The sequence below is a fragment of the Oncorhynchus mykiss genome, chromosome 29 (genome assembly GCF_057628025.1).
Source record: "Oncorhynchus mykiss isolate SJ-2025 chromosome 29, ASM5762802v1, whole genome shotgun sequence".
Taxonomy (NCBI): Eukaryota; Metazoa; Chordata; class Actinopteri; order Salmoniformes; family Salmonidae; genus Oncorhynchus; species Oncorhynchus mykiss.
In genome coordinates, this window is record NC_143050.1 from 24457453 (window position 1) to 24480763 (window position 23311).

The 23311-nt window shown below is 42.0% G+C and overlaps 3 protein-coding genes and 1 long non-coding RNA gene across 6 annotated transcripts; 2 read left to right on the plus strand and 2 right to left on the minus strand.

The window, feature by feature from the left end:
• Positions 1–1100: 1100 nt before the first annotated feature.
• Positions 1101–3669, minus strand: LOC110509836 (uncharacterized). The gene is made up of 2 exons (XR_002471491.3): positions 3327–3669; positions 1101–3215 (listed from the first exon to the last, which is right to left on the minus strand). It is a non-coding gene; the product is annotated as an uncharacterized LOC110509836 (long non-coding RNA).
• Positions 2763–6647, plus strand: LOC110509835 (sepiapterin reductase). Of its 2 annotated transcripts, none has more exons than XM_021590971.3 (3): positions 2763–3309; positions 3624–3914; positions 4705–6647. In XM_021590971.3, the coding sequence occupies exons 1-3, from the start codon at positions 2964–2966 to the stop codon at positions 4893–4895; spliced, it is 828 nt and encodes a 275-aa protein (XP_021446646.2). In that variant the 5' UTR covers positions 2763–2963; the 3' UTR covers positions 4896–6647. The 2 variants fall into 2 exon arrangements, with proteins under 2 accessions (XP_021446646.2, XP_090082981.1); XM_090226855.1 differs by having other exon boundaries at positions 2964–3309; positions 3624–3700.
• A 2073-nt stretch (positions 6648–8720) lies between these two features.
• Positions 8721–17336, plus strand: LOC110509834 (histone-lysine N-methyltransferase Smyd1). Of its 2 annotated transcripts, XM_021590967.3 has the most exons (10): positions 8721–8888; positions 13097–13273; positions 13480–13687; positions 13916–14046; positions 14124–14162; positions 15314–15509; positions 16146–16238; positions 16325–16488; positions 16591–16759; positions 16909–17336. In XM_021590967.3, exons 1-10 carry the CDS (start codon positions 8755–8757, stop codon positions 17059–17061), a joined length of 1464 nt encoding a protein of 487 aa, XP_021446642.3. In that variant the 5' UTR covers positions 8721–8754; the 3' UTR covers positions 17062–17336. The 2 variants fall into 2 exon arrangements, with proteins under 2 accessions (XP_021446642.3, XP_021446644.3); XM_021590969.3 differs by lacking the exon at positions 14124–14162.
• Positions 17337–17470: 134 nt separating this feature from the next.
• Positions 17471–19191, minus strand: LOC100135930 (fatty acid-binding protein, liver-type). Its single transcript, XM_021590970.3, has 4 exons — positions 19058–19191; positions 18077–18249; positions 17641–17730; positions 17471–17558 (listed from the first exon to the last, which is right to left on the minus strand). Exons 1-4 carry the CDS (start codon positions 19122–19124, stop codon positions 17508–17510), a joined length of 381 nt encoding a protein of 126 aa, XP_021446645.2. The 5' UTR covers positions 19125–19191; the 3' UTR covers positions 17471–17507.
• Between the last annotated feature and the right edge of the window lie 4120 nt (positions 19192–23311).

Here is a 23311-nt window from a genome sequence, read left to right on the forward strand (position 1 = left end):
TTTGTGTCACACTGCTTTGCTTTATCTTGGCCAGGTCGCAGTTGTAAATGAGAACTTGTTCTCAACTGGCTGACCTTGTTGAATAAAGGTGAAATTTAAAAAATACTGTATGTGGGAATGTCTTATGTCCGTCCTACATGTAGTGTTGGTACATGGGATATTCCTCAACTGCCTATATCATAAATTGGTATTGCAAATAGAAGTATTATTTTCAACAACTGACATTTTCAGATATTATTTTGGCAAACACTTTGGTGCTTACAATTCATTTTCTATTGTCATAGATTTAGTGGGCACTGTCATCTGTGATCTTTGTGATATGACTTTCTTTAAGCGCGTACTGATGTAACTGTCACTTAATATTTTTTTCTTAAAGTCTATAAACGCTCTACATTTATTCACTATGTGATAGGGTTGGATCCTATATGCTACTTTTATTATTGTCCTGTAAATGGTTCAGTGCCTATAATTTAGGCTGTGTGTAGAAAGGGGCATAAAGGAAATGACCTACTAGATTATAGTGATAAGGAAAACAGCATACACATTTGGCTTGTGTATTCATTTGCCTATAACTAATCATAATTCCATTATGTTTACATAAAAAAAGACAATACTTCAAAATGAGAAGATCCTGTCATGGAAAAGACGACTGGGTGGACATAAAGTGGAAAGGAGGGGAAATAATTCACACCATGCAGCAGGACACCTTCAGCGGTGGGGTCTTTGTAATGCAGGTTTGGTAGTTATATTTTCAATAATGAATGGTTAGCTGTTGTGACAATTAGGTCAAAAACTCTATTTTATTTTTTGGTGTAGATGGCCAAGGAAGTTGCACAGAACTTCCCCAACATCCCCTCTCAAATTGACATGGAGCCTTCAAAAAAACACATGGAGCAACTGCGAAAATAAATGGCTATGAATATACTAAACATTTCTGTTATGTAATGACATTTAATTTAAAGTAAATGTAAATTCTTTATTTTTATGTAGTTGTGTGGGACAGCCATATGTTCATTTCATGCCTATGATTTCAGAGTTCAACAAAGCCAACAACTGCTTCATGTGTGCCACTGATAAAGAACCTGGATGTGGCCCTAAGACTGACTGGGTTAGTAACTTTATTTAACATGTTTATAATCTTTTGACAACAGTGACGGCATGTAAGACAATTTATGACATAACACAATGGATGGCTAATTCTTCATACAGCATTGATACTTGATATTATTTATAACGTGTTACGTTTGGTTTGTTTTAGATTTAATGTTTTGCATGCCAACGGTGGTTCCATGTGCTGTGCCTAGGAATGAAGACAAAATAGTTCAAAAGAGTAAAGAACAGAAACTAGAAGTGTAGCCTTTGTTGTTGAAAATGTATGCTATACCCCATCCACACTGAAGAGGCTCTGAAATGTCCATCAACCAGGGATAAAGAGAAAGTTAACATGGAAATGTTTCATACTTATTTGAAGTTAAGTGTCTGACATGTTTTAAAAGATTAAAGGTCTACAATTTCAGTTTAATTTGTCAATATTACATTTTTATTCATGGATTTACTAGCCACCATTACTGTGGTTACATGTTCAGTATATGTATTGACCAGCAAACCCACTGCAGCCTACCTCACCAGCTCACTCTCCATCCCTGCTTTGGACAATTAATAGCATGACTCTTATACTTTTTCCTTTATGGTTGATATTAACAACGAAAGGAGATATTATTTGTCTCTCTCCTATTGTGTACCACTGTTAAATACTGTGGAAAAATAAAAAACAGGGAAAATAAGTACTTAGAACTACCAATTATTATAGATAAATATTAAAGAAAAGGGTAAACACAACACTGGACTGAACCCCGTAATTGTCAAACTAATATTAATGTACAACAATATAGAAGATACATGACTAGAGGTTATGCAATATGGCTGTATATACACTGCATGCTTCTTAGGAGCGTAATTGACATGACCAAGGAGCTATTGCAAATGTGAAACTATGAAAAATGTACGTTACAACGCGTGATTTTACAGTACACAAACAATAGTGTGCAATATAGAAGGGTAGTCAGCGGATATTAGGTCACATGACCAAGGAGCTATTGAAATTTAAAATTTTTAAAAATTCATGTAAAACCATGTGAGATGAAAATGGACAAACTAAAGGGTGTGCAATGTGTAGGGCCACTGAGTGGACATGCTGAACCTTGTTGGAAGTCACCAGGTCACATGACCAAGGAGCTATTGAAATTCTAAATTTAGAAAAATGTGTGTAAAACCATGTGAGATGAAAATGGACAAACTAAAGGGTGTGCAATATAGAAGGGTAGTCAGTGGACATTCTGAACCTTGTTTGAAGTCACTAGGTCACATGACCAAGGAACTATTGAAATTTGAATGTAAAAAAAGTTTGTACTTTGTTTACATTCCCTAACGAATTCAACTAGGACTACAAAATGCTGCTCACATTTCCACATGTTTATTAGCTTTGAAACGCGAATTAATGTCCAAATCGTGAAAATAAGACCTGTGCAATGTTGTGGGCAATTTTTCCAACATTATGACACTTATTTGGAGTCTATGGCTCAGAAACTGTCTTTACCTCGGTTGTCTTATCTTATATTTTAATTTTTCATTTGCTTAAATAATGTAGCGACCCCAGTTTATAAGCGCGGCTATCGCTACAATAAGATACATCATTGATAAGAACACATTTTGGCCAGCACAGCCCACATCTAGGCATTTAATAAAACATTTGCTTATTCATTGTACAAACTAAGTCGCGAATTCGCTTGAACATCATAAAGTGGGCGGGATAAAAGGAGTGCTCATTCGTCATGTTTATTTTTGGCATCCATATCCGTTCCTCAATCTAATCGATTTGAACAATTATTTTAAAACGGTTCTTTACAAAACTCTCCCAGCCTTTATAAGTAGAAGCTGTACATTTCCGCTCCCATTTCACCAAAATGCAGGCCAATGGTATCTCCAACGTAATTATACCAGACGCGAAGGACCTAGGGAGAGCGCTGTGCATCATCACCGGGGCGTCCAAAGGATTTGGCCGAACCATAGCGAAAGAGATTTCCCTGTTACTTAAACCGAGGTCGGTGCTTGTTTTGGCCGCTCGCTCCGATGAGAAATTGCGGGAACTCCAGGAAAATTTGGCTTCATCGGATGCGGGCAGGGCAGGGTTGGTAACTCGTTGTGTTGTCGTAGACCTGGGAATGAAAGAAGGGGTGGAAAGTGTCATCAGGGCGGCGAAAGAGATTTCCTCCGAGGATATTGAACATCTCATACTGATAAACAATGCTGGTAAATTATTCATCCACCTGTAACCGTTTACTGCCTTCCTGCTTGCTTGACTGCCATACGTCTACTATGACAATTATCCAACCAAAAAAAAAGTGTTCAGTTTACAGATTTTCAAATTAGGTCTCATTAATTTTTTCATCTTTAGTTACTTATTTATGAATCAAATCTAATTGTATTTGATTGTGCTCATCAAATCTCCCAAAATTACAAAGTCGGACTATACAGCCTAGTAGGCCTAGTCCACACACTGCAATTAAGTGATATAATTCAACAGTTGTATAATCTGACATTTTCCCGTTCCCCTCCCCCTCCAGCCTCTCTGGGAGACGTGTCGCGCTATGCCCAGAGTTTCACCAACATGGCGGAGGTGGACTCCTACCTGTCACTCAACGTAAGCTCCGCCCTCAGCCTGACAGCCGGCCTGCTGCAGGTGTTCCCACGACGACAGGGGCTGCGGCGCAGTGTAGTCAACGTGAGCTCGTTGTGTGCCCTGCAGCCCCTCCCCTCCTGGGTGCTGTACTGCACAGGCAAGGCAGCCAGAGACATGATGTTCCGTGTGCTGGCAGAGGAGGAGCCAGACCTTCGTGTACTCAACTATTCCCCAGGTAGCTTTAGGCTTTTAACCCCTGATAAATAAAACAATACACCTCAGGTACACACTCCTGAACTGACCTTTATTATTTATATATTTATTTATTTATTTATTTGAAATTGACTTGGTCATCGTTCATGTGTCTGTCAAGAGCCATTCAACCTTAGCCTGGCTGACACGACCCACGTGACTTACAGCGCAGGGTGAGCTGTGACCACACAGGTCTGGAAAGGAGGCTGTTTGTTAATGCAATATGCGCTCAGAAATTGTGCGACATATTTGATTGGTTCCCTGAAATGTTTTTTTCCCCTCCGCTAGTTTTTTAAATTTGAAAATCCAACCATTGTAATGGAAGGGGGCGGTGCCCTGGGGCTGTGTGTGGCTGCTTGTAGGTGTTTGAGTGAGAAAGACAGGATAGTCAACCAGTAAAAGCACAGCACCCTTCATTTGATGCATTGTGCCGAGAACAGCCCCATTTCAGACTCTGAAGTCAGGAGGACTTCGAGAGTTTGGCGTTAGCCAGACTAATTCAACCTGGCATTGGAGATTAAATTAATCCCCAGGTAGTAAGACTACTGATTTTGAAATAGAGCACTGAATGGATTTATTATGGATGTCTTTGACCTATGAACTTAGCTATGTTACAGTCAGGCCTGGGGTCAATTCCAGTTCAGCTGAAATTTACCCTTGAAATGGATCATCATGACTGCCCATTATCACGATATTGCAATTTGTTTCCTTTCTAACATGACCATCCAGTGACTTGTGACCAACTTAGATCCTGTCTCTCTGTGTTTCTCTAGGTCCCCTGGACACGGACATGCAGGTGGAGGCCAGGGACTGCACGGCAGACCCTGGTGTGAGGAAGTCCTTCTCAGTCATGCTCTCCCAGGGTCAGCTGCTTACCTGTGAAGACTCCTGTGCTAAGCTGATGAAGGTGCTGCTGGAGGATGAATACCCCTCCGGAGCACACCTTGATTTCTATGATCTGTAGGGAGAGAGGGGGGAACTAGAAGACACAGTGTGGCTCAGACTGGAGATGAATATTTCTGGTGTAGGTACAATTTTATAGCCAGAACAACTGGTACAGATTAGTTAGTTCGCTTCAAAGATGGTTTTGGGTTAATAAGATCTGATTCTAAACCTGTTTTCAAAGGTGGTAAGGATTGAGTGAACCTTTTACCGAATCAGGAGACATGGAGAGAAGGAAGGTTGAAGAGGTTTCTGTCATCCAATGCCATAGGCCTACAGTAGTTACTGAGTTTGGCAAACTATCCCGAGTCCATGTTAGGGCCTAACATTCCATCTCATGACAGTACTGTTCTAATTTGCCTTGGCACTTTTGGTACCAAAATAGCATATATTAAAGTTCTTTATCTCAAACAAAGTTTACTGAACTCTAAACTGTGCATCTTTTGATCTGCCATTTCCTAGTTGTTAGTGGTGCTGATATGCTCGTGTTTGTACAAATGGTCACAGCCTAACAAAACCAATGAAATCAAGTGAAGGCTGCAACTTATTGGTGATTTAACGTTGATTATTTCGTGTTCCTTATATGATCATACGTGTATACTTGAATGGTGCCTTCTTGCATTACCTCTGCTTATATGTAGATCTGTTTTCGTAGTATAGATGTACCATTCAAAATCATTCCTATATATTGAGACCAAATTTACTGCTGTTAAACAGTATAGAGCAATTATTTTCTCCTATCTTTCTGTCTGTACTTTTATTAATGCCTTTGCTTTTTAAGAGTTGTTGTGCTATACTTGTGGCATTTCATGGAGGTATTCCATATGTTTCAGTGTTGTGGTGAAATCCTGCACAGAGCCTTCACTGTGCGCTACCACTTTAACTTCTTCATGATTGGTGTGTTCCCTGTGGGACAGTTGCGCTAATGTTGACTAATGCGATTAGCATGAGGTTGTATGTAACAAAAACATTTCCCAGGACATAGACATATCTGATATTGGCAGAAAGCTTAAATTATTGTTAATCTAACTGCACTGTCCAGTTTACAGTAACTATTACAGTGAAATAATACCATACTATTGTTTGAGGAGAGTGCAGTTTTGAACATGAAACGTTATTAATAAACAAATTAGGCACATTTGGGCAGTCTTGAAACCATTTTTTCCCCAAAAATGCAATGGTTCATTGGATCAGTCTAAAACGTTGCATACACCGCTGCCATCTAGTGGCCAAAATCTAAATTGCATCTGGAATGGGATAATACATTATGGCCTTTCTCTTGCATTTCAAAGATAATACAAAGAAAACAAAATGTATTTTTTGTACCATCTTCTACCAGATCTAATGTGTTATTCTCCTACATTCCTTTCATATTTCCACAAACTTCAACGTGTTTCCTTTCAAATGGTACCAAGAAAATGCATATCTTTGCTACAGGCAGTTCGATTTGAGTATGTCATTTTAGGCGTAAATTGGAAAAAGGGGGCCGATCCTTAAGAGGTCTTAAGAGCGCACCAGCTATCAAGGAGGAAGTAAATGTTTCTTGTGTGTGTGTGAGAGCTCTCGGTTGGCACGACAGACAAACCAACGGTGTATTGGACAGACAGGCAGATGCGTGCAACTGAGACGGAAGTTAACAGCCAAGACCATTTTGTCTGTCTGACGCTCTCTCTCTCCTGTGCTTTACGCTGGAGTGGACTTTTTAGTGTTCAGTGTGGTTGGGAACTGTAAATGCGCTGTTGACATTTTCATTAAATAGTTTGTGTACTGTAAATTGCTTATAATTGTTGTATTCTCATGTAACTGTATGGGTTGATTTGTGTATTGGCTTAAAATACTTGAGACTTTTTTTTACCCCCTTTTTCTCCCCAATTTCGTGGTATCCAATTATTAGTAGTTACTGCCTTGTCTCATCGCTACAACTCCCATATGGGCTCTGGAGAGACGAAGGTCGAGAGCCATGCGTCCTCTGAAACACAACCAAACCAAGCCGCACTGCTTCTTAACACAGCGCGCATCCAACCTGGGAGCTAGCCGCACCAATGTGTCAGAGGAAACACCGTACACCTAGCGACCTGGTCAGCCACAGGAGTTGCTAGTGCGCTGAAAGACAAGGATATCCCTACCGGCCTAACCCAGGCAACCCTAGGCCAATTGTACGTCGCCCCATGGACCTCCCAGTCACGTCCGGCTGCGACAGAGCCTCTGGTGGCACATCTAGCACTGCGATGCAGTGCCTTAGACCACTGCGCCACCGGGAGGCCCACTTTGGGAACATTTTAAAGGCCTTTTATGTATTGAATCACAAACACCCATTAATGTAACCCACTCTCTCTGTCAGGAATACAGATACTTTTGGACATGTAGTGTATGTGGACACCCCTTCAAATTAGTGGATTTGGCTATATCTGTTGCTGACAGGTGTATAAAATTGATCTCACAGCCATGCAATCTCCATTTACATACAATGGCAGTAGAATGCCCCATACTGAAGAACTCAGTGACTTTCAATGTGGAACCAACAAGTCAGTTCGTAAAATTTTGGCCCTGCCAGAGCTTCCCCAGTCAACTGTAAGTACTGTTATTGTGAAGTGCAAACATCCAAGAGCAACAATGGCTCAGCCGCGAAGTGAAAATCATATAAAATAACAAAATTCCTGCAGTTTATTTTTATTTGGAAACTAATATTTTACTCGTTTGACTGCTTACATTACAGTATTCATAGTTATTCTGCTGTTATGAAGTCAAATGCTTTGTGGTATGATCTTAGATTCACAGATGGTGTTGCATAGTTTCCTACTCAGCTGATCAGTGTTTCGTTTCTGCAGCACCAGACCAGTCAGACCTTTGAGTACAACAGGACAAATAGGGTAAATGCTCAGAGCCACTGTCTTAAGTCTCTCCCATCTTCACCTTCCAAAGAACATTTGCCAGGAGCTACATGTGACAGGCAAACAAATCCTATCCTCCTCTCCTCCCCCATCTGATTTTCTAACTTCTCTTCCCCCTCACCGCTCTCCCACTGTAAACAGTCTGTCTTCACAAGGCTGTGTAATCCCAGAAGCATCCTTGCTTCTTTTGGGTGGTGTTCTTTTAGGGTATTAATCACCCTGTGAAGTGAAAGGGAAAATATGACCCATGCAGCATATATTCAAAATGTATGTCATTGTCAAGTCCTGGTTTGTTGAGACAGGATATTACAGCATTCAATAAATCATGACTTTCAATGAGGTTTTATTGTTTGGGATTAAATAGGGCTATCATATATAACTACAAATTACAGAACAATGTATTTAATTGCACTTGACCATTCTTCATATATGACAGTCTTGCTGTCCTTGAGATGTATATATTTTTGACAAAAGGGAGAAAGGGACACTGGATGAGAGGAAAGTGTGAACAGCCAGACACAGAAAGCAGAGAAGAGCAAACTGCAGACTGTGGTACTGACCGATACAGTAGCTAGAGTGAGAACAAAAGCAACAGAGAGAAGTGTTTGATCAGGCCTCTTCCAAGTCAGTTGCCTCCTACCTCCCCAGACAGAGACATACAGACACAGCTGCCAGACAAAAATACCCCTGGGCCTGGCCTCAACCAACCCCAAAGAAGGGGAGGACATCCAGGCAGACCTGTACAACTCTTCCCCCTATGGAGTAAGCTTTCCCAGGACTTCCACTCTCAAGGCCCTAGACTCCCACAGCCCCCCCACACACACAGATGGTACAGTCCCAGGAAGGCCAGTCTATATTTGGAGGGTGGGGTCGGGCTGAGGAGAAGGGCAGGTGCTGAACGTTTTAGAAGCGCACTCCAGACAGCACTACTCCTTCTCCCTCTCTTTTTAACCTCTATCTGTGAGGTGTTCCAGTCTTGTCCACTTGGTAATGACTCTGGATATGGACAACGTAGAGGTGTTTGATGCTGGGGAGAAGGGCAGGGGTCTTAGGACCACCAAAGACCTTTGTCCTGGGGAGGTAGTGTTCGCTGAGCCCAGCTTCGCTGCAGTGGTCTTCGACAGGTAGGGCCCAATACATGGAGATTTGGGTCATAATGGCAAAATCTCTGTGGCATGCACACTTCCATTATTTCTCAGTAATAAAGCCAAATTGAATGCACAAATGATACCTATATGGTTCCTGTATCAATGCATATCTTTAACAATTTGAGACTGTGGTTCTTTTTAGTTAAAAAATACATTCATTCTGCTATGTCTTTGACAGGTAGGGCCTGATTCATGGTGGCCATGTATAGTATTGGTATCTCATAGTGGCATGAGCATATAATTACTCCTCAGGTGCTGGGTTAAAAAGGTTACCTGCTGTTCAAGTATAAATGTAATTCATTTTAATATCTGTTTAATATTACAACCAAACAAAAGATTATTGAAATACATTGCAGTCCAGTATGTCCAAAACTTCACATCCGGTTGTTTAAATGCTTGCAAATGCTTGCACATTCAGTAATGTGCTACTCATATACAGTAAAGTGATGTCACACTGTGTGTCCTTTGCCTCCAAGAGAATAAAAATGAATGATTCAGCATTATTCTTTCCAAAGTGTACTTCCCAAAATTTTCACACAGAAAAACGTCAGCATTAGAGCGGATTGTTCAGCTCATCATGTTGACTTGTATGATTTGAGAGGTCCTCGGCATTGGGTTCAACACGTTGTAAATCAACATGGAGCTAGTGTAAAGGACGTCACGCTGCTTGCTTAGCGAGTACCACTTCATCCTGTTTCAGCCCACACCTGACGTAAACTCGGGACCTCTGCCTTGCTAGCACACGTGACTGCCCTCCTGAAGTGTCTTACCAGTCAGCGCCACGCGAAATGCTAGATATTCGCAAGTGCAGGCCGAGGAGTAAGTTTCACACATCCACATATGTTACACTAGATCATAAAAATAATCCAATGTTTTTACCAGGCAGGATTCACTCACTGTCAATGTTTTTGGTCCAGCCCTGAACCTTTTGATGGTCGAATAGCAGGCTGTAAAAAAGAAAGCCATCTCTGAAAGAAAATTGCAGGCTGTTAAAAAACAACAACAAAAAGCACCTGTGTTCCTTAGGACCATGTGGTCACCGCGAAACCAGCGGGCGGGCTGTTTGACTTTGCACCCACCAGTTTATATAGCCAGTGGGCACGTTGAATTTGTTTTCGCGCATGACTCGTTAGAAGGGGCTTTGACAAAACCTCAGAAAATGACTGGCGGAAACAACTGCAACCTGGCAAATATTAGCAATTATGACACAATTCCTGAACGCTAAGAGCTGCATTCTTGCTGTCCTACCAACGCTAGTTCTTATATGGCCCCACACTGGTCCTGCAGCATAAGCAGGCATATCGGTGACCAGCATTCCAGCAGATATAGAGACCGCGACCTCTCACTACACACACACAAACAGAGTGCACTGAACTAAAAGTGTGGTCTTATTCATGGACCATCCAACTGTACAGTAGTAGATGGAGGTTTAACAAGATTGATACACTGTATATTGTAATACCTGTTTGTGTGTTTGTTGCTTATCTACAACATGTCACCACCAAAGTGACATATACTTTCCCCCCTGCCCAACCACGTCTTACTAAACAGCAGACGTACAGGGGCTTTGCTAGGATTTGAAAAAAATAAAAATAAAAATTAACAGCTATCAACCCGGTGCACTTTGAGATGAACATTGAGAAACTAGATCTACTAAGAATGAAAAGCCAATACCATATAAATACAAGACATTCAGGTAACTCAGTAGCTATTGTGGGTCTCTACTCTGGAACACATACATCTACAGCGTATTGCAAAAAACCTCCATACCACTCAACACCTTTAAACATAGATTCTGACCTGTTCAATGAGCCAAACTGCATAAAGAAAACATCATAATAATCCAATGACTCAGTTGACTTTCAAAGGAGAGATGTGGCAGACCTTCACAATGTCGAAGTACAGTGCATTCCACTGAATACATGCATTTCAGTACTATATTTACTCCAATATTAACATATTTGTTTTAAAATAGGGATATCATTGACCATCACACTATTTTGTTTTGTATTTTAGGACCCTAGGCGAATCGGAAACAAATCTCTCAAAATTATTTCATGATGCTTTTGAATCTGGCCTTATAACACAAATATAACACAAAGATGTCAAATCAGGTAATGCCAAATTTAAATCTGAATTAAATATGCTTTCCAGGGATTTAAATGTACCAGACAGGTATTGAAAAATTCAGGAAAGCAGAAGGAAGATCATCAGGCAGTCATTTCATATTTCTTAGAAAAGAAGATCACATGTGTTCCTGAAGCTTTTCAGCATGCCAACAATCAGTGCAGGCATTAACAAACTAGTTATATATTTTTAGACACACTCCCAGAGACCCATGGGATAAACTGTTTACACACACAAGCCCATAGCTTGTCTTCAAGGTGTGGCAGTTTATTTTAAGCAACCACTGTTTAGTATTATGTTTTTGGCATTGCTGTGTCCCTTACACATCTTTCTAGACCTATGCTAAAACTTTTTGCAGACCTTGGGTTAAAATTGTTCTAGAGGGTCTACCCTATACACAGTAATGTCCAATAGGACATGTTTATCCAGGAATATTGAATGTGTGCCACAAATGTTCTATTTTTATATACAAAAACATAATGTACTCCCCGGCCTTCACCTTAAGGCAAAGTTCAGAGATCTAGGAAGTTGTGTACAACATGCATGTTCAGAAAGTAGGTTTGAATGCTGCTAGATTATTATTCTTATTTTTTTTTTAGGAAGTCTGGCCTCATGTATTGTGTGATTTCTTTACTTTAGAAATGGGATCTCGGGTACCTTTTTGTTGGCACATCAGAGGGAGTGAAAGCTGGGACCAGTCAGGTGCCTGTCTACATGGGCGTTTTAAGAATGTTGTTGTTGAGGGGCCCCCCCTTGAGGGGACATTTTGAGCACCCCCTGCCCCCAAAGGGCACATTTTTCCACAGACATTAGTTGCTATGATTATGTTTATCCAATAATGGAAAATATGTATTTCATGTACGTTTTTAATTTTAGTAATTTATTCAATATATAGGCTGTATAAAGTGGGGGCCCCTAGGCAGCTGGGGCCTGTTTCAATTGAAAACTATGAAACTACAGGCACAATCATAAAGATAATTACAGTATGCATTGTTTTAAGGTAACTTTGTTGTTGTCCACATTGTTTAAATATTTTGATGTGTGCTTGATGTTCAACTGTCATAGGTAGAGTAAATCATGTACTCAGTTAGTTTATTGAACAACTAAGGGCCTTACTTTATAATAAGGCGACAGAAATATAGGCTAGTTCTCATATGACTAGTAGACCAAGACCTTTCACCATAAATAGCTAATGTCCTCCCAGCTATGGATGAGGCTAATAGCTTAGCCACTGAACCCCACATAAATAAATATATATACACCAGCAGTGATATAATGGTGGAGCTTGACAAGTACATGGAATGACAGTGGAAACATTCTCAGATGAAGTACAAACAGAGTTTTAGAGAGAGAGAGAGGAGAGAAAGATGAAGTAGAGAGAGACGTGTGGAAGGTGTGTGGAGAATGTCATCATGTTTCCGTAGTGTCATCTCAGAATAGCCCATTATGTAAATATAGCACACAAGTAATACGAGCCAATATTTTTGGGATATGTATGATGACACTGAAAAAGGGTGAGGGGAAACAAGAGGATAGCCAGGAAAGACCTATAGGAAAAAAAGGAAAGAGGAAATATGAGGTAAGGAGTAACGGACTTAGAGATTTAAATGCCGACACAGAAAAGGTCATACTGATAAGGTACAGAAATGGCTCCCTACTCAGTTTGATGAGAGCTCATCATTCATCCCTAAAAGCCTACTCTTCAGCACACCAACATATCCCTGGTATTTGTCTCTCCAACCTGCTGGCTTCTCACACAACCACGGCCATCTAATCAACCCCCGTTTCAAATGGGAACAATCACTGTCTTTGAGACGCACCACAGTGAAAATAGCTAGCTAAATAAATCCACTCCATTATCAGTCCCTGATATGATCCACTGGTTATTGCCTTGCTTTGTTCATATCTAGATCCATATGAATATGATAGTTAAAGTACCAAGGATAGGAGGGAGCATGAGACTGCAACAGAGTTTGACTACAAGAGTGCCAGGGGGCTGGGCAACCCCATAAGAAATCATGACCTCTAACCCATGACCTCCCTTACCCTCCCTCCAGTCTGTCTCAGCAGGTGTGCCATAGCTGCTTCCGTCGCCAGGCCAACCTGCACCGCTGCGCCCAGTGTAAATTCGCCCACTACTGTGACCGAACCTGCCAGACTGCATGCTGGGATGAGCACAAGCAGGAGTGTGCCGCCATCAAGAAGTACGAAAAGGCCCCTAATGAGAATGTACGGTAAGGAGGCAAGGAGGGAGAGCGTGAAGGGAGGGAGAGGAGAATGGGAGAGTTAAAGAAGAGAGGAGGTGGAGGAGGAAAATGTGAGTAGGAGGAGAATGGAGGGAAAGGGGAAGAAATACTGGGGTGGGTTGTTGTCAATGCCTTGGCAAGTTAATATAACCCTATAATGCTAATTAATGGTAACTCTCCCTGTTCCTCTCCAGTCTTACTGCCCGTGTGCTGTGGCGCATACAGAAGGACACAGGCATTGTGTCGGACGGCCAGCTGACTTCTGTGGACCAGCTGGAGGACCACGTGGCCGACATGCTCGCTGAGGACTTCAAAGAGCTCAAGATCGACATGCAAAACTTCCTGGACTACTGTCCCAAAACCAGGCATGGCAAGGAGTACATCTCACACATCTTTGGCATAGTACGTATCACTGAATTAGTCATCTTACCATCCAGTTATTTCAAACTTTGGCACAGTACATACAAGATCACTGGTTAATCTATTATGACTATAGTATGTGTTATTTTACTATGTACTGTGAGGTATTGTCATCATTAACCTTGGTCTCTCCCTCTATCATTCGCTCTCTATCCACTTTGTTTCTGGCATTCTCATTCCATCGGTCCCTCTCCCTCCATCCATCTGTAGATCAAGTGTAATGGCTTTACTCTGAGTGACCAGAGGGGTCTGCAGGCGGTGGGAGTGGGTCTGTTCCCTAACCTGTGTCTGGTCAACCACGACTGCTGGCCCAACTGTACTGTCATCCTGAACCATGGCAAGTATGTATCCCAAGAGAGAAAGAAAGAGTGAGATTTATATGTGTTTTGTAAACTTTGACTGCCATCTTCTCTTCCAGTCAGTCAACTCTGAACGCAGCCTACCACTCTAAAAGGAGGTGGGTCTGCCTGTCTGCTTTGAGCTAACGTCTAACCTTTGAACCTTGAACAGCCAATCCTTATAAACCTCTATCACTGGATGATAGTGAGGAAGTAAAAACAGAAGTGTACCAAATTACACTCAGGCATTCTAACCTTGACTATTACATTGATGTGATTTTCCCCTATATTTCTCATTTTTTTCTATAGCAGTAACCTACGGGACTATTTTGCTCAGTGAACAAGATCAAAAGAGTAATTCTCATAAGTCTCAAATTTAACCCCTAGGAGGGTGAAAACAAAATATTATGAAACTCAACAAATTGGGTCTAACTAAAACGTATAGCATGGTTTCTTTAGCTCCCAGTAGGACTGAGTTGCTGTCCTGCTTGGGGCTTTGTTGAGTGGTGTGTCTATTGTGAGAGACTGTTCAATTTCAGTCATCTACCTTAATATTACTTTAAAACATCCCATCATAACAATAATGCTTTTTTTTTTTTAACTGCTTGCATTGTGTTGGTGATGACCTGAGATGTGTTTTTGGTCATCTGTCAGTGCAAAATCCCCAACTGCTTTGTTAGACTGTTTCTTAAAGTTGAGGGAAATGGAAACCCCCACTGTCTCTGCAAACTGGCTGTCGATGTTTCTCTAAAGCGTCATTTATTGCTCATCGGGAGCCAACAGTCCAAGAAGTTATTGAACTCTGAACGATCAATATAACCTTCTGAACTTTGAGCAGCCAGGATTATCCAATCAGTGATGTTTATGTTTGCTGACTGGCAAATGAAGGTTTCACAGTTTCCTATCTCCAAAAGACCCCAAATGCTGCCAGGTACCTGGCAAACTATGTCAATGCAATAGCTTTCCTGCACTTTTGCGATCGTAGCAATTGAGAGGGAACATTTGTAGGATGGCTTGAACTCAGTCACAGCCCTACCCTAACAGGGAAAGCACACTACCACCTGTGCCATAAATGATCCAAAGACCTCCTAGGGGCTACACTACCCTTTTACCCTCCCCTATGGTTACTCCCATGACATCACAATACAGCATCTCGCTTATCAACTTCTCTAGGGCCTGTTCTATGGCCCAGCATGTGACATTTAGAGCTGATCCTAGAGCAGCCGGTACACTAAGGCCAAGGGCTAACCATGCCGCCCTGCTCCCCCAGGATCGAGCTGCGTGCGCTGTGTAAGATTTCTGAGAACGAGGAACTGACGGTGGGCTACGTGGACTTCCTGAATGTGTCAACGGACCGCCAGCGCGCCCTGAAGCATCAGTACCACTTTGACTGTACCTGTAAAAGCTGCAGCGAGCACCTCAAGGATGACCTAAAGATGGCTGCCAAGGAGATCGATGGAAACAAGGTGGGGAAAGTAGTGGCGGGTTAAGGACAGGGTTGGTGTCAATTCCTTCCATTCCAAACAATGGGGTTCTGGGTCCCTGGACCCTGCCATACCCAGACTCACGTTGGGCACGTAACTCTTGCACGCAGATGGGCACCTCTGCTGTGTCAGAAGCACGTTTTAAAATGATCATACCTCTGAGGGCCCAGGGGCCTTAAACACTTCACTTCCTAGTTACTATTCAGTTGAGTCAAGTTCCATGCTTCCCCTCACCCTTAACTCAATCGTGCCTGACATGATCCCCACCCTAAACATTAGCCGAGACCATAAAACATACATTGATCACCTGATGCTGAATTTCAATTGAGACATTGCTAAATCCTATGACTAACTCCAGCACATGACCATGTCTTTAGACACAGGTCAATGACAGGATATATATCCATTGACTTAGAGCAAATTGACCATTAGGTCACCAGGTGTTTGACTACTTACTGGACCAACATGTCCTTCAATGAAACAGTTGTGGATGCCACTTGTGGTTGTCTGCAGTACTGCATTTGTCATGAGCTTTATTTTACTGTCAATGATCAGGAGTGAATGATGTGCATGTTTCCTAAATAGTCCTAGACTTACACTTGTTTAAACTATTCTCAGCCCTCTGATCAGCTGGTAAAGGAGGTACAGGAGTTCAGTTTGGAGTGCTTGGCCAAGGTTGAGGCAGCTCGCACTGCTGGCGACTTCCATGAGGTAACAATCCCATCCTTTACCATTAGGAATGGCATTGAGCTTGATAAAGAACCACCTTTTTCTTGCCCATATAACTCACCCTATAGGTGGTGAAGCTGTGTCGTGAGTGTCTACACAAACAGGAGCCCGTGTTTGGTAAGACACACCTGTACCATCTGCGCATGCTGAGTACAGCCAGTGAGGTGCTGTCCTACCTGCAGTTCTTCTCAGAGGCTGCAGAATACGCAGGCAGACTGGTGGAGGGCTACATGTGAGTGATGGGGAGGAGACCAATGTGCCTATAAGATTAGCATGTCTAGCATTGACATCACATTCCTTTCACTTAACTAATCTTTATCCCTCCCCTGAACAGGAAGTTGTACCATCCCAATAATGCCCATTTGGGCATGGCCATCATGCGTGCTGGTGTGACCCACTGGCACGCAGGGCTCATCAAGGTTGGCCATGAAATGATCTGCAAGGCCTACGCCATCCTCATGGTCACCCACGGACCCAACCACCCTATTACCAAGGACCTTGAGGTACCAAATACCTTAAGGTCAATTAACTTTTGGAATTTAACAAAGACAGCCCTGTTCAGTAGAGAACAAATGTTAAATGAAATAGAAGTGTAGAATGTCAGGTAGTGTTAACTCAATTACCATACTTGACCCCCGACTTTGTTTCCTAGTCAATGCGTATGCAGACTGAGATGGAGCTGAGGATGTTCAAGCAGAATGAGCATGTCTACCACAGCATGAGAGAGGCTGCCCTGCAGAACAAGCCCATGGCTGAAGCAAGCAGTGTTGAGGACAACATAAAGGCACTCAGCCACAAGCAATAAGCTTCTGTAGACAATGCATTTCAAGGGTATGAGTGGTCACCAAATCTACCCAGAAGTATCAATTCTCACATTGAAAGTGGGTTACACAAGTTTCGCAATAGCTAGATATTGTTGGAATGTAAGTAGTGAAGTTCCTGCTTTTAACATTGAGATTTCCATATGTATGAACTACAATATACAAGGAGGCCTCATCTACATCTGTAAGGCTCAAAGTACCTGTGAAATCATGATTGCTCCCACCTTTATGCTAGTAAAGATTGAATCAGTGTACCAACCATGTGCCTAAGTACCATGTGAAATATTGAATGTATGCAGTAATAAGTGAAAATTGATATTGTCATCTAGTGCTATATACTGCAGCTCAAGCAAAGCTACAGAGAAATTTTATAGACAAACCACAAAGTCAAAATACATTTCCTTAATTTATTCAAAGAGGGTTGAGATCCCTAGATCCGCTTGCTTATCCTCTTGTAGACGATGGGGCCCAGCGTCATTGTCTAGAAAGGTGCACAGATTAGGGTCTACAGCAGTTACATTTGACAGTTTAAACCCATGCTGGGCCAACAACCACATACTTACAGCAATAATGGTGTCCCCATTGAATTCAGTGACAGACTCAATGCCCTTCAATGAGACCATTAGCTTGTTCCCAACCAGATTCACCGTAGACTGGGGAAGGGTAAAAGAGTCAGTGCATGACATAACATGTAGAGTAGTAAACTACACCAAGTTACTGCACTACAGCTTGTCCTAAGCAGGTTTAACATCATTCATAAAATTAAACAGCTGATGTTGGGAGAGAAACTTAATTGAGGGCAACAAGACCTTTGCACAAGCACTAAGGAAACAGTTTCTCATGTGCAAAAGTTGGAACTGGAAAAAGTGGCTGCATACTTTGGCCCTCAAATACCATAATGCCCACTCATGTTATTTATAACGCAAATACAAGTTAACCAATGTTCAGGTGTGCCCACAAGGCAAAGTAATTGCAGGTGTGTCTAGTTGACCAACTCACCTTGATCTTCTCTCCAGTCAACGTCTCCAGCTCAGCCTCCTGGCCGACCGTGAACGAGTTGACCATGACCTTGGTGCCTGTGGTCACGGTCACTTTGAAGTGGTCTCCATTCTGCTCAATCTCCGACACACTCTTGATGTCCTTTCCCTTCTGGATGAGATCATCTGGCAAACCTAAGTGTTGAGGAGGAACATGTTAAAAGGGGTTGGCAGTACACATTGAACTACGTATACAAACTGACTACTTATTTAAAACTTAGTACATTTTACTTTTCAGCCTATAGCCTTTTGCAATGGTGTGCAGGTTCCACTTGGATTACAAACCCATGCTTTTAAATTTGTAGTTATGATATCTTTAGATTTAAGAATAACCGTAGCACCATAGTTACAATAAGAACCCCAACCGACCTAGCAGTATTTGGGTGCAGGGGTTATGTTATTGGTTACAAATAACCATTGAGCTAAAGTGCAAAGAGTACCTTATCTGACATAACCAATCTTACAGCTGCATGTGGGTCATGGACAGCCAGTACCATAAAGTATGGCATTTTAAGTGCAATAGCCTAGGGCCCTCAAACTATTGTAGAGGTTTAAGTTATAGCATAATTTGCTAACTAAATCACAAATTCCAAACTCTCAAATTGAGCTGTAATAAGACTAATTCCAGAAAAACATTATCTTGATTTTGTCAAAATTAGCTACTTAGTGGCAACTGTATAGATTGTCTTGGGATGAGCAGAGTAACAAAAAGTTAACTGACCAACTATGACAGCCCACTCTAAATATTGTTTTGCCAATTTAGATTGTTTCAACAGAACAGCAACATCAAGAAGTTGGTTTATCTACCATTATAAAAGTGTGAAAGTGAAAATTGAGAAGATAGCACCACAGAACAAAATACTAACCGTTTGCACAGTCATAAAGAGGCTGTTTTATACTGTCTATGATAAGAGCATAACCCTATTAATAGTTCGTTACTTGCCAATTGCCTTCATGAAAGGCTCAAAATTCTCCTGCGACTCAAGCTGATATTTCCCAGTGAACGCCATCGTGAACTAAAGAGCGGGTGGAATGTAGGAGAGACCCTTCTACCTTTATATACCAAAGACTGGGGTAATTATTAACCAACAGATAGATACATCAGGTGACTTAATTACTACGTGACCATCAGGTGACTTAATTACTACGTGGCTTCAGGTGAGCTCATCCATTGTGAAACGCGTGAGCAACAATTGGCTGGTTCTCCCACAGCTGCAATCGGGGAACTTCAATCAAGCAACTTCAACTGTGCCGATGATAGTTTCAAGCTAATCTGGAAAACGTTTATTGGTAAAGGCGAATTAGGCCTATCACTTGGCCTATGACCGATTAACCGAGAGTCATCCTTGACTGTTTGTGTGCGTATCAGATCTACCTTTGAAACGTTCACTGCATATAATTTCAGTAAAGGCAAAAAAAACATCTAGCGAAAAATATCAGCTGGGGCACACCCACAACATTAGAGGTGCTGGCGAGTAAACTGTAGTGGGTTATAAAAAAAAGACTCACACGCTCCCAGTAATTTACTGGGTAAACCCAGTGCTTTACTTTGGCAGGAGCTCACTGGACCTAAGTACTGGCACCTCAAATGTTTTGCTCCTGTTACCCTTATAAAATATTAGCTCAAAAGGATTGTGGAGCTCGTGTACCTAAATGTAAACATTACCGGTACCTAAAATGAGTACTTTAGCCTATTTCATCCATATTTGTTTTAATTCAATTCAGTCTGGTATGAGAACGGTAGCCCCTTTCTGCAAAAGCAGGGTGTTTGCAGAAAGCTAAGTATATTGGCTATTGATCAGTGCCGTCACATTTTACTAACATATATGGGCATACACATTTATAAGGGCAGGCCGAGCCAATGACCTAATTTCAAGATGGCTGCTACCTACATTCCGGTTAGCGTTGTGAAGCATAAACGAAATAAACACGGAGTACGTTGGTACACATCGAAGGCCGGGACTCCACTGATAATGCGGATATATTTTTTGTCTGCCTGTGACTTACCATTATTGATCACCAGACCCGAGAGTCAAAATGTTTATTTTACACAACTTTTCAGCAAACAGCAAACATCTTACACAAGGTACACTTCGATTTGGTCTGTGTTTGAACTATAGTTACATGGGGGTTGTCAAATTAATCGTTAGGTTGGTAGGAACAAATCTAGCCCATTGCCAATGTTATCTGATGTATGACCTAATTGCATCATCGAATGTCCACCAAGTGACTATCTTTGCGCATAAAAAATAGGTTGTTGCCTACTTACACGCAGTCTGCATCCATATCCCCTGTATGTCCCCAGACACCACCACAATGTTTGAGAGAGGTTTATATGGTAGAAATTAGTGATGCACTGTTATTACATTTTTGGCTGATACTGATCTGATATTTTCCTTGCCCCCCCCCCAAAAAAACGATACCGATATTACATTTTTTAGCGACCTTAACTATTTAACTGTACTAGAACGCTTAACACACACACAGGCACTGTGGTCTAAGGCACTGCATCTCAGTACAAGAGGTGTCACTACAGACCCTGGTTCGAATTCAGGCTGTATCACATCTGGCCTTGATTGGGAGTCCAATAGGGCGGCACACAATTGGCCCAGCGTCGTCCGGGTTTGGCCTGGGGTCGGCAGTCATTGTAAAGAAGAATTTGTTCTTAACTGCTTTGCCTTACATACACACACCACTGACCAAAACATTTTTGCAATTACATATGGCCCCATTACCAGTAAAACATAATCAAAACCTATTTCTTTCACTTGCTTGTTGTGCTGTTTCGTTTCATTTGTTCAGTCATTTCATTCTCAACCAGGATTTCTCAAACTACGGAACGCCGTTTGGGTCTTTGCGTGTCAAATAACACTAATTCGCATGTCAAATAAGCTTGTTGACCAATCAGGACCTGAATATGACTGCACGTCACATAATCATTTACGTAGTTATAACACATTGATTACACTATCACTAGTATATCATATGTTACAACGATTCATCAATACATATGTTTATGATGCTGGTAAAATTGTCTCGTGCACCTACAGTGCTGGTCATTAAAAAAAAGCTAGCTAGCTCATGGATGCAAACCATGTTCTTCCCCAAAAACATAGCAAAACAACAATCTGTTTCAGTATCTATACGTAGCTAGCTAACTATAGCTAGGTGTCATCATCTAAAATAACAATAATTTATAAGATGGTTCTTATTTGATTAATGGTGATAGGACCCATCTGTGAAGCTAGCCACAATAGTGGACTTTGCGGTTAGCCTTCCAAATAAAAGTATGTAATTGATAGTGATGCAAATTATTACAAATAGTAGAATTATGCCATAATTGTGTTGATCATGCTAAACGAGGTTGGAATGTTATATAAAATCAACAAAAATCTGTGGAAATCGCACTGGATGCATTATGCTTTAGAATTGCATTGGGGCATACTTATTTCACTGTACAGCCTTATCCTATGTCATTGATCCACAACACATAGGTATCAGTCTACTCAGTGACACAACATTAGCGTCGTAACTCTTATTGCGGGACTCTGAAACAACTGTGAATTGAGCCACATTTATTGTCAACCTGTGTGTAGAACACTATTCCAGGGGAAAAACAATACTGCGTGGATGTTTGAGTCTGATAACTCTGAGGAGGATGTAGTGTAAAAATATATTGGGTATTAAGTAGACTGATACCCCATTTCTTTGATCCCCAATCCTTAGGTGATGCTGTGCAGTGCAATATGAATGCCAATACACACAATAGGCTGACTGGGGAGGTTTTCACACAGTCACAGTCCCGCGATAAGAGCTACAACGCTAATATTTGCATGAAGTTTTCACATTTGTGTTCTGTGGGTGTCACAAAATAGACTGATATTTCATTTCTTCACATTCCAAACTTATTTAACATTATCTAGTCTAAATATGGCAAGATTCCATCAATTGTAACCTTCTGCATCGCTTTCAAAGACATACTTTTGTTTTGAAGGCAAACCGCAAATTCCACTATTGTGCCTAATCCTTATTGTGGCTAGCTTCACAACACATAACCCGGTCCGGTTGAGCCTGTCATGCCCTGACCATAGGGGAGTGGGGGAGTGTCAATGTAAATAGTCCAGGTGGACTGACAAATTGGTGGACTGACAAATTGTTCAGCAGTCTTATGGCTTGGAGGTAGAAGCTGTTAAGGAGCTTTTTGGATCTAGACTTGGTGCTCCGGGACCGCTTGGCCCCAGTGATGGACTAGGCCGTACGCACTACCCTCTGTAGCGTCTTACGCGCGGATGCCGAGCATTTGCCATACCAGGCGGTGATGAAACCAGTCAGGATGCTCTAGATGGTGCAGCTGTAGAACTTTTTGAGGATCTGGGGACCCATGCCAAATCTTTTCAGTCTCCTGATGGGGAAAATGTTTTGTCGTGCCCATTTCGACTGTCTTGGTATGTTTGACCCATGATAGGTTGTTGATGTGGACACCAAGGAACTTGAAACTCTCGACCCGCTCCACTACAGCCCTGTTGATGAGAATGGGGGCATGTTCGGCTCTCCTTTTCCAGTAGTCCATGAACAGCTCCTTTGTCTTACTCACGTTGAGGGAGAAGTTCTTGTCCTGGCACCACACTGCCAGGTCTCTTGACAACCTCCTTATAGGCTGTCTCATCGTTGTTGATGAACAGGCCTACCACTGTTTTGTCGTCAGTGTCATGCTTGGCCACGCAGTCGTGGGTGAACAGGGAGTGCAGTCGGGGACTAAGCCCTGAGGGGCCCCAGTGTTAAGGATCAGCGTGACAGACGTGTTGTTGCCTAATCTTACCACCTGGGGGTGGCCTGTCGGGGGATCCAGTTGCAGAGGGAGGTGTCAGAGTCCTTAGCTTAGTGATGAGCTTCGTGGACACTATGATGCTGAGCTGTTTTTAATGAACAGCATTCTCACATAGGTGTTCCTTTTGTCCAGGTGGGAAAGGGCAGTGTGGAGTGCAATAGAGATTGCCTCATCTGTGGATCGGTTGGGTCGGTATGAGAATTGGAGGGGGTCCAGTGTTTCCAGGAGGATTGTGTTGATGTAAGCCATGACCTGCCTTTCAAAGCACTTCATGTCTACTGACGTGAGTGCTACGGGGCAGTAGTCATTTAGGAAGTTTACCTTCACTTTCTTGGGCACGGCGATTATGGTGGTCTGCTTGAAACATGC

Excerpts from the sequence above, each read along its gene's own strand:
- LOC110509835 (XM_021590971.3), top strand. The coding sequence starts at position 2,964 with ATGCAGGCCAATGGTATCTCCAACGTAATTATACCAGACGCGAAGGAC. Across the intron at positions 3,310-3,623 it reads CATACTGATAAACAATGCTG|CCTCTCTGGGAGACGTGTCG; the intron begins GTAAATTATTCA and ends CTCCCCCTCCAG. Across the intron at positions 3,915-4,704 it reads TGTACTCAACTATTCCCCAG|GTCCCCTGGACACGGACATG; the intron begins GTAGCTTTAGGC and ends GTGTTTCTCTAG.
- LOC100135930 (XM_021590970.3), bottom strand. The coding sequence starts at position 19,124 with ATGGCGTTCACTGGGAAATATCAGCTTGAGTCGCAGGAGAATTTTGAG. Across the intron at positions 18,250-19,057 it reads GCCTTTCATGAAGGCAATTG|GTTTGCCAGATGATCTCATC; the intron begins GCAAGTAACGAA and ends CTCAACACTTAG. Across the intron at positions 17,731-18,076 it reads TGACTGGAGAGAAGATCAAG|TCTACGGTGAATCTGGTTGG; the intron begins GTGAGTTGGTCA and ends ACCCTTCCCCAG.
- LOC110509834 (XM_021590967.3), top strand. The coding sequence starts at position 8,755 with ATGACTCTGGATATGGACAACGTAGAGGTGTTTGATGCTGGGGAGAAG. Across the intron at positions 14,163-15,313 it reads GCCTACCACTCTAAAAGGAG|GATCGAGCTGCGTGCGCTGT; the intron begins GTGGGTCTGCCT and ends CTGCTCCCCCAG. Across the intron at positions 16,489-16,590 it reads AGACTGGTGGAGGGCTACAT|GAAGTTGTACCATCCCAATA; the intron begins GTGAGTGATGGG and ends TCCCCTGAACAG.